We start from the raw sequence: 15,847 nt of genomic DNA on the forward strand, positions 1-15,847 counted from the left end.
GGGTTCCTGCCTCAGTGGCAGTGGTCAAGCAGAACTGAGAATGGACCTTGCCTTCTAAAAATGGCCTCCCAGCTTCAAAGTGGAACATGCTCTAGATCTTTCTGGCATTCTCTGGCCACCCTTTGCCTCATTTCTAGAGATATATTCACACTCCCCTTCCACACAGCCCATCTGTTACTCAACCGTGGCAGGCTAGGGAAAGCTGTCACTCTCGAAACTCTGACACCTGACCCTGATTCCCCAGGTAAGGGGTCCTGCCTGAGAGGGTACTGGAAGACGCTAGTACTAGGTGCTTAGCCACTGCCCAGGGTTGCCGCAGGACCTAGTAAAGTGCTGAGAACTTGCAGCGTAGCTCCCAAAAGCACTTACCAGGTGAAGCCCATCTCCTCTGCACTTAGATGTCTCTGTGGCTAAGGGCTCATGGCTTCTGACCCAGATCTCCTTGCCACTCCTAAGGTCAACTTGAGGCAAGTGTCACCTTCCAAGCCTCCAATTTTGCAGCTGAGGCACAGACCTGCTGTGAGGGTTCAGTATGGTATCTCAGAATCAGCTCAACTGCTGCACCCCATGAGCCGAGTATTTGGTGCTTTTCAAGATGGTCTTGATGCTTAAGACTATCCTGGGGGGTGGGACTTCAACCGTGTTTTGGGAAGGGTCACTTCAAAGGAACTGCACTTCTCAAATCACAGAAAAGCATTCACTTTTTAACAATGGATGGCTGGGCTGCCCAGGGCCCCTGAAGGAGACATGCAGGCTTTTATGTAGTCTAATGGATGCACATGCTGAGTGGAGGAAGGAGCACAGAGAACATTTGCCTCTCCACTGCTACTGCTCCACACCCCACTTGAGTTCTTCATTATAAAACCTGCAATCCCAGGGTCTGATTCCTAACACCGCTGGAAAATGGATTATAATAAAGAAAAAGACAGCAGGCAAACCACGTGTACCGAGAGCACAGCATACTTTATTCTCATGTCTGCAGATGAGTCTCCACCTCCTCCAGCCCTCCGAGGAGCCTTTCTCTCTGCTTAGCAGGAGGGTCTGAAGCTCCTGCGTGTCGTGTGTTCTGTGCTTCACAGAAGTGGGGCAGAGCCTTAAAACTGGCTCACCCACTGCTCAAATTTCCAGAAAATCGGAAAATAACTGATTCAGTTAAGTAACAGTTCCCAGGTAGTTGTGGCTTAATTGGCTCTCCTCTCCGCCTCAGAGCCCACTTTTCTGCCCAAACCACTGCAACTCACCCTCTTTCACACATCCCAAGTCCCAACTGTGAGGCATCTCAGACAGGCAGTACCACAAGAACCCCTACTGAAACCATCCCCAGCCAGCACTCCTGCCAACAAGGCCAGTTGGCAGGCACCTGCTAAGTCCTAAAGCCCAGGCTGTGCCCATTTCAAGATCCAAACAATACTCTGTACTTCTCACCTTACTCCTGAGAAAGGGCCACCCTCCCTTAGTGTGACAGCCCCTGGGAGGAGGAGAACACAGTGTCTCTCTGGGACTAGCTGGGCACTCTACAACTAGAGCACAGGTATGGAGCCAGGCTTAGCTCTCTCCCTGCCCTTTGGACAGGACTCAGACCACACACACCCCTGGCTGAGGAACTGCCCCATTACCCTTCCAGCCACTCCGTTCCACATCAGAAGTGTGCAGGGACCATGTGCAGAGGAGCAAATGAGGCTGACTCCTTGGCTGGAGGAGAGATGACGTGGTAAGCCAGGGCTGATGAATCAGGGCAGAGCTGCTGGCTTAACAGCCCCTTTGAGCCAGCGTGGGAAGAACAAAGGGCCCCAGGCAAGCGGTGTTTTGGCTATTCTGAGCACTGCCTGGAGTGATGGAGATAAAGGGAGCAAGAGCCTATGAGGCTGGATGCAGGAGGCTGGAAACTGGAGATGCCAGCCGGTGGCTGGCAGGCAATGCTCTGGGCTAACGTCCCAGAGATAGTTTCATTCAGTAGCTCAAACAGTTTTGGGGGAGAAGCCACTCACCCTCTGGCCTTTCAAAACAATGTTCACACGCTCCCAACCTTCTTTAATTATATTAAATCCATGCCATCTCAGTGTAGGCCTAATTTTCCCCCGAATTCTATGTAAATGCTTCATGAAACTACTGTTAATGGGAACAGTATGTACCTGATATACGCTGATGGTATCGGGAGTGGGAGGAGCTGAGGGAACAGCTACTTCCTTTCCTGTGCCCTCTAGATCTGCTGATGAGGCCCAGGTGTAGCTAGTCAAAGCTGAGTACAGCCAATAAGGCCCCACACCAGGCACATGCGGCCTCATAGTTTAGAGTTAGGCTCCCGAGGAGCTGGACACCACAGGTGTGAGGTTTTCAGTCCCTTGGCAGCTGTCCTGGGAGCAGGCCCTACTCCTTGGGGATCTCAAACATGCAGAGGCTCTTATATTTCTGCAGAAGCTCATTCTTCGTCCTGACTTGCTCCCGGAGGCTGTGTAGCTGTTGCTGTTGCTGCTCAGGGCTCATGTGGATGCCGGGCATGGTGCCTATGAGCTTCCGCATCTCCTGGAACTTTGTTTTGAGCGCATTCAGGTCCTGGTGGAGATCTGGACTGTCCTTGTCCATGCTAGGGGCAGCAGGGGAAGTAGAAGGCAGTCAGTTATTAGCAGGTGCAGCTCATCTCCACCACAGCTTCTAGTTCTACACCCTCTGACACCGTTTGGAATGTTCTGTTTGACATGTCTAACCCGTGACTAGGTTGCCCACCCTAGAAGACAGGGATTGGTCGTTTTGGTGTTTTCTTGAGCTTTAAGTTAAATCATTAAAACATTCCCTTGACCAGCACACTTGACAAATCAGATACTTAAAGCTCTCGGCCCCACTGAGGGCAGGAACTGAGCTGGCTTCATCACAGGGGTCTTGCTGGTCCTGACCCCATACGTAGGACACTCAAGAAACAACTGTGGATAAAGAATGCTTGCACAAGTATGACAACTTGAGTTTGGAGCCACACCACCCATGGAATAGCAGGGGCACCCGTGTCTATAACCCCAGCTCAGGTGGGGTAGGGTATAGAAACAGGCAGATCCCAGAAGCCAACAAGTTAAAATAGCAAGCCTCAGGTTCTGTACAAGGGCATACCGTGAAGGGTGACACAGGGCACCCAAAGTGCCCTCCTCTGGCTCTCTACCACACACACGCACACACAATACACCAAATTAAGTTTTCAAAACACCACCTGTCAAAAGAGTGAATGACTGGAAAGCAAGGCCACGGCCATGCTAAATGAATACACCATTACCAACACCAGCTGACCGCTACCCAAAACAAAGAATCAAAACAAACTTGCTGACATACTCCACTCCACCTGACCTGAGCCGTTTCTAGGAGAGACTTTGTGAATTAGCAAGACCTTCATTTCACTGAGGTATGATGCTGGCTTGGGCTTTTGTTAATGTAAAGATGAATTCCCACCAAAGCTAGTCATGAATTTAACTCAGCTACAGATCACTGGAAGTTCTTGGCAGACAGGCTCTCTTCTACCACAGTTCCGCAAATGCCTTCTTCTGGGTCAAGTCCATTTTGAAGGCAGATTGTTCAGATCCGTTCACAGCTGTGATCCACTGCAAAGATCCCTATTCCTGCCATCAAACCAAAGGCAAAAAAGAACAAAAACCCTAAGAACAACCGGGCAGTGCTGGCGCACACCTTTGATCCCAGCACTCAGGAGGCAGAGGCAGGAGAATATGAGTTCGAGGCCAGCCTGGTCTACAAAGCAAGTTCCAGGACAGCCAGAGCTGTTACATAGAGAAACCCTGTCTTGACCACTCCCAGCCCCCAAACCCCAAAACCCTAAGAACAAAAGAATCACCCATGGAAGCCAGGAAAGATGAGCTTTGAACAAGTCCCAGCTCAGAGCACAGACACTGGGGGCTGCCACTGATCAAGTGTTGGAATTTAAAATACTCTTAAGAAAACTGGCTCACATCACATAGAAGGATACAGTAAAAGCAAACAACAACAAACCCACAAAAACCAAAATGCGGAAGGAGGTTTATAGTAATATAGTTCCTGAAGCAAGCCTAACCAGCTCCAAAGCTCTGATTCGGACAGGGAAGCACGGGCCATGTGTAAGACACTCGCTTCTGAAACCCTCCAGATATCCATTCTTTACCGGGTGAACTTTTGGGGAAGGGCGTAGATTTCAGGTAAGAAACAGAAAGGTAGGGAAAGCCACGGGGCGGCGGGGTGTGTGTGTGTGTGTGTGTGTGTGTGTGTGTGTGTGTGCGCTGTAGACCCCTGAAGTAGGCTGTTCACCTGCCCTAGTTGGTAGTGGTAAATAGAACAGAAGTCCTGGGGTGAGGAAAACACTATTCAGAACCCTGTTCAAACTAAGAGGGGACTTGTTATGCCAGGATGACAGTGAAATAGTGAAATCCCCAGGCCTAAAGAAAAGGGTCAGGCTTGACAGTGAGGGAACAGAAGTCGAGAGCTCTAAATGGGCCTGCCTTTGTGATCAACATTAGTCACCATCCAACTTTAGAAGGAAAAGGAGAGAGACTAGGTCAGGAACGATGGAAATCATACAAACAAAGGCCAGTTAGAGCACCACGGTTCCATCTACTGTGCGTCCTTAAAGAGTGGCATGAATACTACAACCACGGGGGCACGGAGGGCGGAGCATCTTCCTAGCAGCCAGCACAGGCATTTAGGCACGAGTCCCAGGCTCGTGAACAAAAGTCTGGGAACAATGGGTGCATCTAAGAATATGCCCTGATTTCTCCCAATTTCTTTTTTGCACAGAAGCAAACTGGCAACAAGTGAGCAGTGTGTCCTCCAGCAATGCAGAAACAAGGGGAGGCCATGGGTCAGCAAGCCAGCCTGCTCTCACACTGACAGTCACTCTCCTCACCTCCGGGTACCCTGACCTGGCTGCCTGCATCTTCCTACCAGATTTGGTGCTCCTCAGGAGCATGCCCCACCTGTCCCTGCTGGCCAGCCCTCGGACTCGTGCCCTTCAGTCCTCTCTGTCCACAGTTTTCCTCCCGCTGGACTGACTCCTGTGGCTTTCACGTCCCCAGATCAAATGTTTCTCTTAAATATTAGTAGATGCTAGAGGGAAGAAATTAAAATAGCTATCAAGGCTTTAGAAAAGGGAAGTCCTTTTAGTCCCAAGTCCCAGAGCCACCTGTGTTAGCATATGATGTAAACTGCTGTAGATCATCTCAACATGTGCAGTAACACGCAACCATGTGTGTACTTTTGTTATCCTGGCAGAGCGTATCAAATGTGGTTCTCATTCTTCTCTTTCCACTTAATCCATATTGGATGGAGGTCTTTCTACATTAATATGCACATTTGATTACATTGTGAAATTATTTACAGACCATCATCTGGAATGCTTGTAATTCATCAAAATGGCAATGGACATGGTATATTTGCATCTTTACATAACTCTGCAAGTATTCCGGAAAGATAATGTCCTATGGGGGGAATTCTGGGTCAAAGGCTTTATATAATTTTTTTTTTTTATTTTTGGTTTTTCGAGACAGGGTTTCTCTGTAGTTTTTGGTGCCTGTCCTGGAACTAGCTCTTGTAGACCAGGCTGACCTCGAACTCACAGAGATCTGCCTGCCTCTGCCTCCTGAGTGCTGGGATTAAAGGCGTGTGCCACCACCGCCTGGCTCCCTATCCAGTTTTAAAAAGGCCCGGCCATAATTTTTGACATATATTGCCAGAATACTCTCTCAGCATAGCAACACACACCTATAATCCCAGTTTCTTAGGAGACTGAGGTAGGAAGACCAAGTTTGAGGCCAGTCCAGGAAGACCCCATTGCAAACATAAACATATCTCCTCAAAACTCATGACTGTCTCTCATCCCCTATTAGTGGCTACTTCCTGCCTAGCCGTCATCTGGTGTTCTCTGTGGTTCTGCCAGCACTCACCAGGTCTTTGGCACAGCGGCATTGGACTTCCCACACCGGCTTTCATTAGCCACAGGATTGCTGGGGTTTCCTTCTCTCCAGTGATCAGTTAGAGAAATCTGAAAAAACTGTCCTAAAGCATGTCTTTGGGCTTGTTCCCTCACCCCCAGCAACTCCCACAGTCCTCTTTCCCAAGTCTAGCTCCTCCTCCAGCACCCAGATTTTCTCTGCAAACATCCACAAAGGGACTGCCATCTGCCTGCCTGTCAACATCCATAATGGGACAGCAGCCACCACCCACTAAGGCTGCCCTCTCCAATTCCAGCCATGTGTCCAGCCACTCTCCCTCCCCCACACTACTTCAGACAGCCACTGACACTGCTTCTGAGATATCCAAGTCCTCTCCTGCTCCCAATCCCTCTGTCCCACCCACTTTTAGAAATCCAAATCCTCATGGGGTGAGCTGTGGTGGCTCTACCCCAACACACCCACAGGGCCAACTGTGAAGAGACCACTGGGAGAGCACTCTTATTCTTCCCTGGACTCCTTCCCCAACAGCGCAGGGAGGCCGCCCCCATGGAGGCCATCAGGGCCGGGTCAATTCTGCTGTGAGTCTGAGAACTGGCACAGATGCAGCTCTTCCCAGTAGTCTCCAGACAGGCTCTAAGGACACCCTTTCTGCTCCAGGACCCAGCGGAAAGAGTGGGCACTGGGTGGACACAGGGCAGCAGAACTGTGAATCCCAGACACGGCCTGTGGGGGCACTTCCTGCACAGTCCAGCAGGCCTCAGCTGGCAAGGAGCCTGTGTGTGGGAAGAGGCAGGTCAGCGACACCCTGTTCCCAGAACAGAGGTCTCGCTGACCTGCCTGGAGCAGGCGGGAGGGAGGCTTGCACTTATCACTTGAACTCCCAGTGCCGGCTTAACAAGGATGGTCTCCTGGACCCACTAGCAACCTAAGACATTTGACAGAAGTATGACATTTAGCAAAGCCACAGTGCGTAAGTATCCAAATGGAGACTACTAACGGGGTGGGCCAAGAGCGGCACACAGGCAGGGACACTTCACTTCAGAACTGGCAGGCTGGGACGCTTAGTTTCAAACTCAGATGAGATGACTTTGAAGGCCACGCTTTACTCCTCCTTCTTGTCTATGTCCTTTGTAGCTACACCATAGACAAGGAAAGACCTCAAAGACTGGGGTTTATAGGAGTTCTTACAAGCATTTCCTCTCCTCATTCTTTCAAACTTCAAAAAATAGGCCTGGTGTAGTGGCGCATCCCTTTATCTCAGCACTTGAGAGGCAGAGGCAGGCATTTCTTTATGAGTTCAAGGCCAGCATAATCTACAGCCAGGGTTACACAGAGAGACTATTTCTCCAAATAACAAATAGACAGCCTGTAAATTCTAATACTGCCACTCAACCCAGGGCTTCGTGACTGACAGGCAAGCACTAAGTTACATTCTCAGTCTTTTTCTATTGCCTACAATGACCTTGAACTCACAATCCTCTTACCCAGGCGGCGTCCCCAGTGGCTGGACTTACAAGGCTGCACCAGCAGGCCTCGCAAACATGCAGTTCACATAACTGTTCATTCAACTCTGGGAACGATGATGGGAGGAAAGCCAGAGTTTGGACTCCAACTCTAAGCAGGGCTGTTTCAGCCAAAGTCTCCAGGTACCAGGTGGAGTCACAAGGTGCAGTGGAAAGTTCTGGCATAAAACTCTGAGCGTAGAAGGTGGCCACTAGGTGAGTCCATAAAGATATACAGGTTCCATGAGTGTTCTGCCCAGTCAAAGACACATGTAGCTACTGGGCTCTGCAGTGGCAGCTTGTCCAGTCATATGATATGGTCTGCTATGACCCCTGATAAAAGGCTAAGAGTCTGTGCTCAATTTAGGAAAAGGAAACCCGAGAGAAGCTTTGAGGCATGGTCTCACCGTGTAGCCCAAGCTAGCCTCAAATGAGATCCCCTTATCTTAGTCTCCTGGGTGTCAGCACAGAGGTACTGTAGCGTACAATAGTCCAGAAAATTTTGGGTAGGGAAAAATGAACTTACAGAATGAATTGAAGAGAATTTAAAGGCAAAGAGACTAGTTAAGAAGTGGTGGTGCACGCCTTTAATCCCAGCGCACTCGGGAGGCAGAGGCAGGTGGGGGGGAATCTCTGTGAGTTTGAGGCCAGCCTGGTCTATAGAACAAGTTCCAGGACAGCCAAGGCTACACAGAGAAACCTTGTCTTGAAAAACAAAAACAAAAACAAACAAAGAACTGACTGATCCCAAACTGAGGTTACAGACCTGGATGAGTGGCACCAACAGGCTTGAAAGTACAGTGCAGGTCTAAGCGGCACAGCCCACTCAGCCTACGCACATGGCTATGGGGAAGCTGGGCAGCAATGCAGAATGCCACAGGAAGTAAGCCAAGCAAGAACAAGAAGGAAAACTAGCTTAAGGAAAATAAATAAACCATAAAGAGCTCAGGACTGTGATACCTAAGCACCAGAGAATAGATGTCTGGAAGTTCAGAAAACACTTGGAGACTGAGTATATGACTTTTGAAGGCAGCAATTCAAACATGAGTTAATATTTAATAACCAGCAGTAGGGAAAGGTGGCAGAAGAAAGTCCATCCAACCATTTACTCTCCACAAAAAGGTATCGTGGAAACATCTAAAAATTAAAAGTAAAAAATCCGAACCACAACAGTTGTACGAGGAGATCACTAAGACCTTTGTTTTGAGCTAGGTGTGCGCCATCCACACCTTTAATTCCAGCGTTCTGGAAGTAGAGGCTGCATATCAAGTTCCAGGACAGGTGACCAACACTACATACAGAAACCCTGTCTCAAAAACCAAAAGTAAGTCAAAGACTTTGTTTTATTGTTGTTTTAGAACATTGGGGATAGAACCCAGGGCCTTGTACACGCTAGGCAAGTGCTCTAACACTGAGCCACACCAGGTCCCAAAGCCTTTCTAAGCAAGATTCTGTTATGGTTTGGTACAAAATGTCTCCCACAGGCCGCTATTTTAAACACTTGGTGACACTGTTTATGGGAAGTTCTAGAAACTCTGGGGGTGGGAACAAAGCTAAAAGAATTAGGACACTGGGAGCATGTCCTTGGGGAGTATTTTGTCCCTACCCCTTCCTTGCCTTCTTTCTACTTCCTGGCCATCATGATGGATGATACCACTGTTTAGCCAAACTCTCCATCATGATGGACAAACACTCTCAGAGCCAAAATAGTCATCCTCCTATAGGTTTTTCTACCATGTGTTTTTGTTACATGACAAGAAAAGGAACAACCACAGACTCACACTCAGAAGCTGTGAAGGAAAAGCTGAGCAAATCTGATTACATCAAATCACGATTTTAAGTAGGGAAAAAAAAATCACCGCGACTATCACCAAAGACAAAAAAAGTCAACAGCCTGGTAATTTACATCTGGAAGGCAGAGACAAGAAGCTCGGCTCAACAGAAGCACAGGAAACTAGAGGGGCGGGTATGTAAAACAAGAATAGCAACAAAAAATTAAATTTGCAAGCCAGATTTGACGGTACACGCCTTTGAATCCAGCACTCAGGAGGCAGAGGCAGGTGGATCTCTCAGTTGGAAGCTAGCCTGGTCTACATAACAAGTTCCAGGCCAGACAGAGCTACAAAGTGAGACTCTGTCTCAAAACAAATTAAAACTACATACAGATGAAAAGAAGGCATACTAAAACGTACCAACTGATTACATTTCTGACCTATCTATTAGACTAGCCAGTTAAAAGTTTAATGGCAGAAGAGGTATGGAGGAAAGAAATATACTGGTAACAAAGCATCAATCGACGCATTTCCCCAACCTTGCTAATAGTGACCGGAATGTTATATTCACATACCACATCAGTAGCAATTTCTTGAGACTCTAGAGAACTCACTGAGAAAGGGCAGACCCAGGTACTCATTCCGGCTCCAACTACAGGAGCCGTGCACTAGAGTCGAGTCCATGACTGATGACTCACTGCTACACAGAATATGTACAGATCTGGGAGAGGGAGGCAGTGGAGAGTGGAGAGAGATTACTTCCTACTTTCCATCTGTGGGATCCATCTTTAATTTGTCTTAGTGCTTCTTAGGTGGCAGATTTACAGGCCACTTCAGGTTAATAGAGTTTGCAAGTTAACTGACATAGTCTGATCTGAAGTTTGGAGGAGTCAGCTAAAAAGATGAAATGAGCAACAGCTGTCAAAATAGAAACTGCATGTCCCCTGCTTCAGGGGTTCCATGGAGATGATTTACCTCACTATAACCTCGCGCAAAGGACTTCATCCCAGCATGGTGCCTGCTGCACAAGTGAAAAACCAAAATGCCTACATGTGAAGACCAGCTGCATGTCCGATGGGATTCTCTAGCTCCCTCAATGAGACAGACTTTTACATGTGCACAGGATGGAAACTAAGAAAATGGCACATGACAGCCTGGTCCCCAGTTCTATGACTTTCTGAAAAGAAACACACGCATATAAACCCAAAGAAGAAACTTAAGGTATTCCCAGCAGCCACACTTGTACTGGCAACTGTTCCTTTTGTTAATTAAACCTCCCTTATGATGTAATTGACGCTGAGCTCTTTAGGAGAACAAGGTTACGTGCTGTACTTGAGACTTTCCACCCTTCCTTCTCCCAGAAAAGGACGATACATAACTCAAGGAGTGCTGAGGAAGCACAGAACAAGACATCAGAGCCTGGCAGAGCCACCCTGGACCAGTAGGCCTGCTGCTGGTCCCCATCCCTGACTCTCAGCATGTAAGATCTGCTGGCAACTTAGTCCTCCAAGAATAAAGGAAATGCTGCCCTCAATTTCCTGGCTCCTCTACAATCTCCCTCCTTCCTTGGATTATGCTAAGCACATCACACTGAGCAATGACCTCAGGAGTCACGAGTGCACAGCTTTTCTTCCTTATCCAGCTTTCCTCCCCTACCTTCTGCCCTCTTGTACTATCAGACTTGAAGGTGGCATCACCCACTATGAACTGCAACCCCAGGCTCCTAAATCCTTTCCTCCCCCTGCCCCAGGCATAGTCCTAATCTCTTTTCCTCACCGACCTAAAAACTCACCCAACACCCCAGAGATTCAAACTGGACTTACCCTTCTTCATGGAGACAATACCAGTTGGCCTCTCTGGGTCCTGTCTTTCTTTTTATTTCCAGACAGGGTTTTTCTGTGTAACAGTCCAGACTATCCTGGAAGGCTCACTCTGTAGACCAGGCTGGCCTTGAACTCAGAGATCCACCTGCCTTTGCCTCCCACCCGCTGGGACTAAAGGCCCGCACTACCTCCACCCCGGGGTGGGGGTGGGGGTCCTGTCTTTCTCATTACAGTTTTTCTGTGCCTAGTAGCCAGTACTGCTAGTCACATAGTTACAAGTGAGCTGCTAAACGCTGAGTAGGATGACCAGAACTGGATTTTCTTGAAGGTGGCTTTTCTCCCCAGAATCTTTTCCTTTTGGTTGGTCACACACTTCAGGAGGTTTCCTTATTCTCTCTGCCAGGTTAGCAGCCACACTGTTGAGGGGCTCATAACCCGTTTTCAGCTGACTTCCCTTCCCAGTCCTGAAGTATGCTACGTGTCCGACACTGAGTCTGGTTTATTTCTTGCCAAGGATCAATCTTGGGCAGAGCAATGCTTTCACTGTCTACAAGGTGGAAGAAGGGTATTACCTGCTTTGGGCAAAGGTGCGGGTCAGGACTGTGGGTGCGTCCTCCTTAGACTTCCCCTGTTCTTAGACCGCCTTCCTTCACGCTGCTTACAGAGGGGTGGGGAGGGCCACAGTCAAGGCAGCTGCTTCAGGGTCAGTAGGTGAATTAGCCCCCTTGTGTCCTTTTAGACAAGCCCATGTGATCAACCTGCTGTCTTTCACAGGCATGCACCTTAGAGCTCTCCCAGTTCTATGAGAAGCAGAGTTGGCTGCCCAAGGCTACCTAGCCATAAGTCAGAGCTGTAGTTTGAACCCATTATTCCTGGCTGGTCTGGAACTAGACATGTAGACTAGGTTGGTTTCAGTTTCAGAGATCAGCCTTAGTCTCCTGAGTGTTGGGATTAAAGGTATGCACCACCACGTCCAATTCAGATCTACTGATATATAGAGACAGGAAAATTACAGCCTGGGAAGACTATTCACAAAGATGGTAAGGCAAGCCTCAGCATATAAACGAACTCAGACCCTCTGACTTCACAGCACGTTTTTGGTACATCTCACTTCCTGTCACCAAGGCTAGCCCAACCCAAGTGCTCTGCTGGCTTGGGAACATCTGTTCTGCAGCATGGGTGATTGTGCACCTGTGATTTAATTAATCCATGTATATCTGGGTTACTCTGGGTAACCCCAATATTCCAGCATTGCCCTGAGATGGTCAGGGTTTTTGTTGCTTTTATTTGCCTTCCTCTTTTCCGTCTCACCTATGTATCTGCCAAAAGCTAACACAGAGGACAGTCTGCCTTACCCTACATACAGGATGTTCATGTTGTCTGACGCCAAGAGAACAGTCCAATGTGAGACCCGAAGCTTTGCGGTCACTTGAAAAGCTGCAGATGAGCACTGTGCCTGCTGTGTTGTGTCAACTTGACAGAGTTGGCAGACAGGAGGAAGCCTCAACTGAGAAAACACTTCCACAAGGTCAGGCTGAAGGCAAGACTATGGAGCATTTTCTTAATTTGCAATTGATATGGGAGCGCCCAGCCCATGGGTGAGCCACCAAGAGGATGATGGTCTTGGATTCTAAGTAAGAAAATACACTGAAGCCGGGCGTGGGAGCTCACACCATTAATCACACAATTAAGGTGAAGGCAGATGGATCTCTGAGTTTGAGGTCAGACTGGTCCATAAATAGTTCCAGAATAGCCAGGGCTATGTAGAGAAACCGTCTCCAAAAACCAGAAGAAAAAAGAAAAGACAGAAAAGGAAAGCAGGTTGAATAAGCAGGTCAGTAAGCAGCCCTTCCATGGCCTCGGCAACAGCTCCTGCCTCCAGGTTCCTGCCCTGGCTTCCCCCAGTGATATGGATGTAAAAGCCAAACAAACCATTTCCTTCACAATCTGCTTTTGGTCATGGGGTTTCATCACACAACAGTAGCCCTAGCTAAGGCGCAACTCCAGTGAAGTTGGCTATTAAGATTTCTAGGCCAAATGGCAATTCCTTATCAACAAAACATCAAAGGGCACGTTCATAAAGATGACTGGAATTGTAATCTTGTCTTAATTTACTTTTAGTAAATGGTTTAGTAGAGGTTACACCTAGTGTCCTGTGGCTATCCAGTCATCCCTGAATAACCTGGTCAATTCCAGATCATACATACAGTAATAGTCTAATGGTTACAATGTAACCAAAACCTTCCTTTGCCTAGTGGCACAGAAGCAGGGGTAACGCCGCAGCAGAATGCATCACTCATACTAGTGTGAAGGAAAAAAACTAATCATTATTGCCAGGTATAAAAGGATAGCATATACAATTACAGGTAGTGTCTAATCTTTGACGATAATAATAATGTCACTAGTTTCTGCATTTACTGTAATGAACTTTTTACGGTGATTTTAAAGCACACCCCCTCCTATGAAAAGATTCACGGTTGCTAGGTGTAATGGTGCACACCTGTAGCCCCAGCACTCAGGAAGCTGAGATAGGAGGATCAAAAGGTCAAAGGTAGTCTGGGCTTTGTAGCAAAACCCTCTCTCAACAAAATTCCCCCTTTTAACAGAATGTTCTAAGACACAGCAGCAGCTTTTATATACCCTATGTTACTAAGACTCTTTTTTTATTTATTATGTATGTGTGTGTGTGGGGGGGGGTGTTATTCAGGTCTGTGAATGCCTGTGAGTGTGCAGGCGGGCATGCTGAAGCAGGGTGTCTTTTTCTGTGGCTCTTCACTTTACTGCTTTGAGACAGGGTCTCACGGTTAATGGGAAGTTCATAGTGTCAGCTAGGCTGGCTGGCCACAGCTCTCAAGATGTGTTTGTCTCTGCCCTGAAATGCTGGGGCCACAGGGCATGAGCATCCATGACTGCTTTCTATGTGGATGCTGGGGATTCAAGCTCAGGTCCTCTTGCCTGCACAGCAAGCGTTCTCACCTGCCAAGCCATCCAACTCTCTTACTGTTACCAAGAATCCTGGCAGCACCAAGAGGACCCAAGGCGTGACTGTCCTGTGCCACCCGAGTTTATCAAAGCACACTTGAGATGAGAATGCTTGCACAACAGGGTCCCTCTTGGAAGTGGCACAACTGTACATGGAGAGTAACAAAAAAATACGTAAGCCATCTTGCAGACTGGAGACTGCCAAAAAAGACGGCACCCGCATCCTTTAATATCCTGTGAAGGTTAATACTGGGACATAATCATTTGAAGCAACTTCCGTGTCTTTGTTTCAAATGTTTTCTAGCATTACCCCCTCCAGTTTACTTTTTTTTTTTTAGTTTTTCAAGACAGGGTTTCTCGGTGTAGCAGCTCTAGCTGTCCTGGAACTCATTCTGTAGACCAGGCTGGCCTGGAACTCACAGAGATCCGCCTGCCTCTGCCCCCTAAGTGCTGGGATTAAAGGCGTGTGCCATCACCGCCTGGCTCCCTATCCAGTTTTAAAAAGGCTTGTTTTACTCTGCTTCTATTGGGTGAACCCTGTGCCAATAAATCGCTGGTTCCTTTCCGGTGTACATCTGTAGTAAATAGTGTCACACAGGTAAAGATGTTGCCTAGCACTGAAACGGGAACTGTGTACAAGGCCAGAATCTCGCATCTGAACATCTAAAATTCCCAATATTAGAAAACTTTTAAGGGCCCACATAATGGTACAAGTGGGAAATTTCACACTAGGACTCATATAAACAACCAAAACGGAGGTATATTAAAACTATCGTATAAAACTGCCTTCAGATGGCAGGGCATGGGGGCACACACCTTTAATCCCAATACTCGAGTAAGGCAGAGGCAGGCGGGTCTCTATGAGTACAAAGCCAACCTGGTCTACAGCGCGAGTTCCAGCACAGCTAAGGCTACACAGAGAAACCAGGTCTCGAAAAACAAAAACAAATTCCCTTCAGACTATATGTGTAAGGACTTGAGACCTAACCCCAAGACGCCGCGGGATCTGGGATGTAAACAAGAGTGCACCCCAGAACCTGTGAATTTGCTCAGTCTGTGGGCTTCACCCGGGTGCACAGTGTAACTCTCCAGGCTCTGGAGTTTGCTGAACTCACAAGGCGACTGTGTGGCCCCTCTGGGAAAACGGGGCGTGGCCCAGAGCGCCCAGGCTTCGGCTGCTCCGACCGAACCAGCAACATTAGAGGCCGGGAAAGTTGGTGTCCTGACCTCTCCTAGGCCCTTACCATTTGATGACATTGTGAACCAACGGTAAAAAGGAGTAATTCTCCTCCTTCACGCCTGCGGGGGACTGAGACCGCGGAGCCGGCGGTGGCGGGAGCGCGGCGACCGGTAGAGGCTGAGGCGGCGGCGGCGGCTTGGACTCCGGTAGCAGCTCGGGCGGTGGCTGCAAGGTATCTTCGGCCTGTCTCCCACCCGCCACCCCGGAGGAAGCCATGGTACCAAGAGTGCGGTGGCTGCCGAGAGTCGCGGGATGCTTGCGTCACAGCTGTGCGCCCGGGAGACCGGGCGGGAAAAGGCTTTGAGCCTGCGCCCTGGGCGCAGGCGAAATTGTGTTGCTAGGCGACAGGTGTCAGGACAACTAAATTAAGTAGTCAGGAGCAGGGGACCTAGTTCAGTCATCTTTTCCCAGTTCACATGACAGGGAAGGGTCAGAACACCAACGAGGACCGCTCCCCCATCCCGGGACTGGAAAGAAGAACAGATGACGCCGGTGAGCCTCCCTGTGAAACTGGGACGGAGGCAGCGATCATCTAGATGACAAGGACCTACGCTTCTTTGTGTCATGCCATTCTCCAGGAGGGCCCCTGACTGGTGACAACAAAACACACCAT

The 15,847-nt window shown here is 48.6% G+C and overlaps 1 protein-coding gene across 1 annotated transcript; it reads right to left on the minus strand.

The window, feature by feature from the left end:
• Positions 1–950: 950 nt before the first annotated feature.
• Med9 (mediator complex subunit 9) lies at positions 951–15,487 on the minus strand. The gene is made up of 2 exons (XM_041664848.1): positions 15,239–15,487; positions 951–2,584 (listed from the first exon to the last, which is right to left on the minus strand). Exons 1-2 carry the CDS (start codon positions 15,448–15,450, stop codon positions 2,368–2,370), a joined length of 429 nt encoding a protein of 142 aa, XP_041520782.1. The 5' UTR covers positions 15,451–15,487; the 3' UTR covers positions 951–2,367.
• Between the last annotated feature and the right edge of the window lie 360 nt (positions 15,488–15,847).

The sequence above is a fragment of the Microtus oregoni genome, unplaced genomic scaffold, assembly GCF_018167655.1.
Source record: "Microtus oregoni isolate MIOR12 unplaced genomic scaffold, Mior012 000015F_ref0000493, whole genome shotgun sequence".
Lineage (NCBI taxonomy): Eukaryota > Metazoa > Chordata > Mammalia > Rodentia > Cricetidae > Microtus > Microtus oregoni.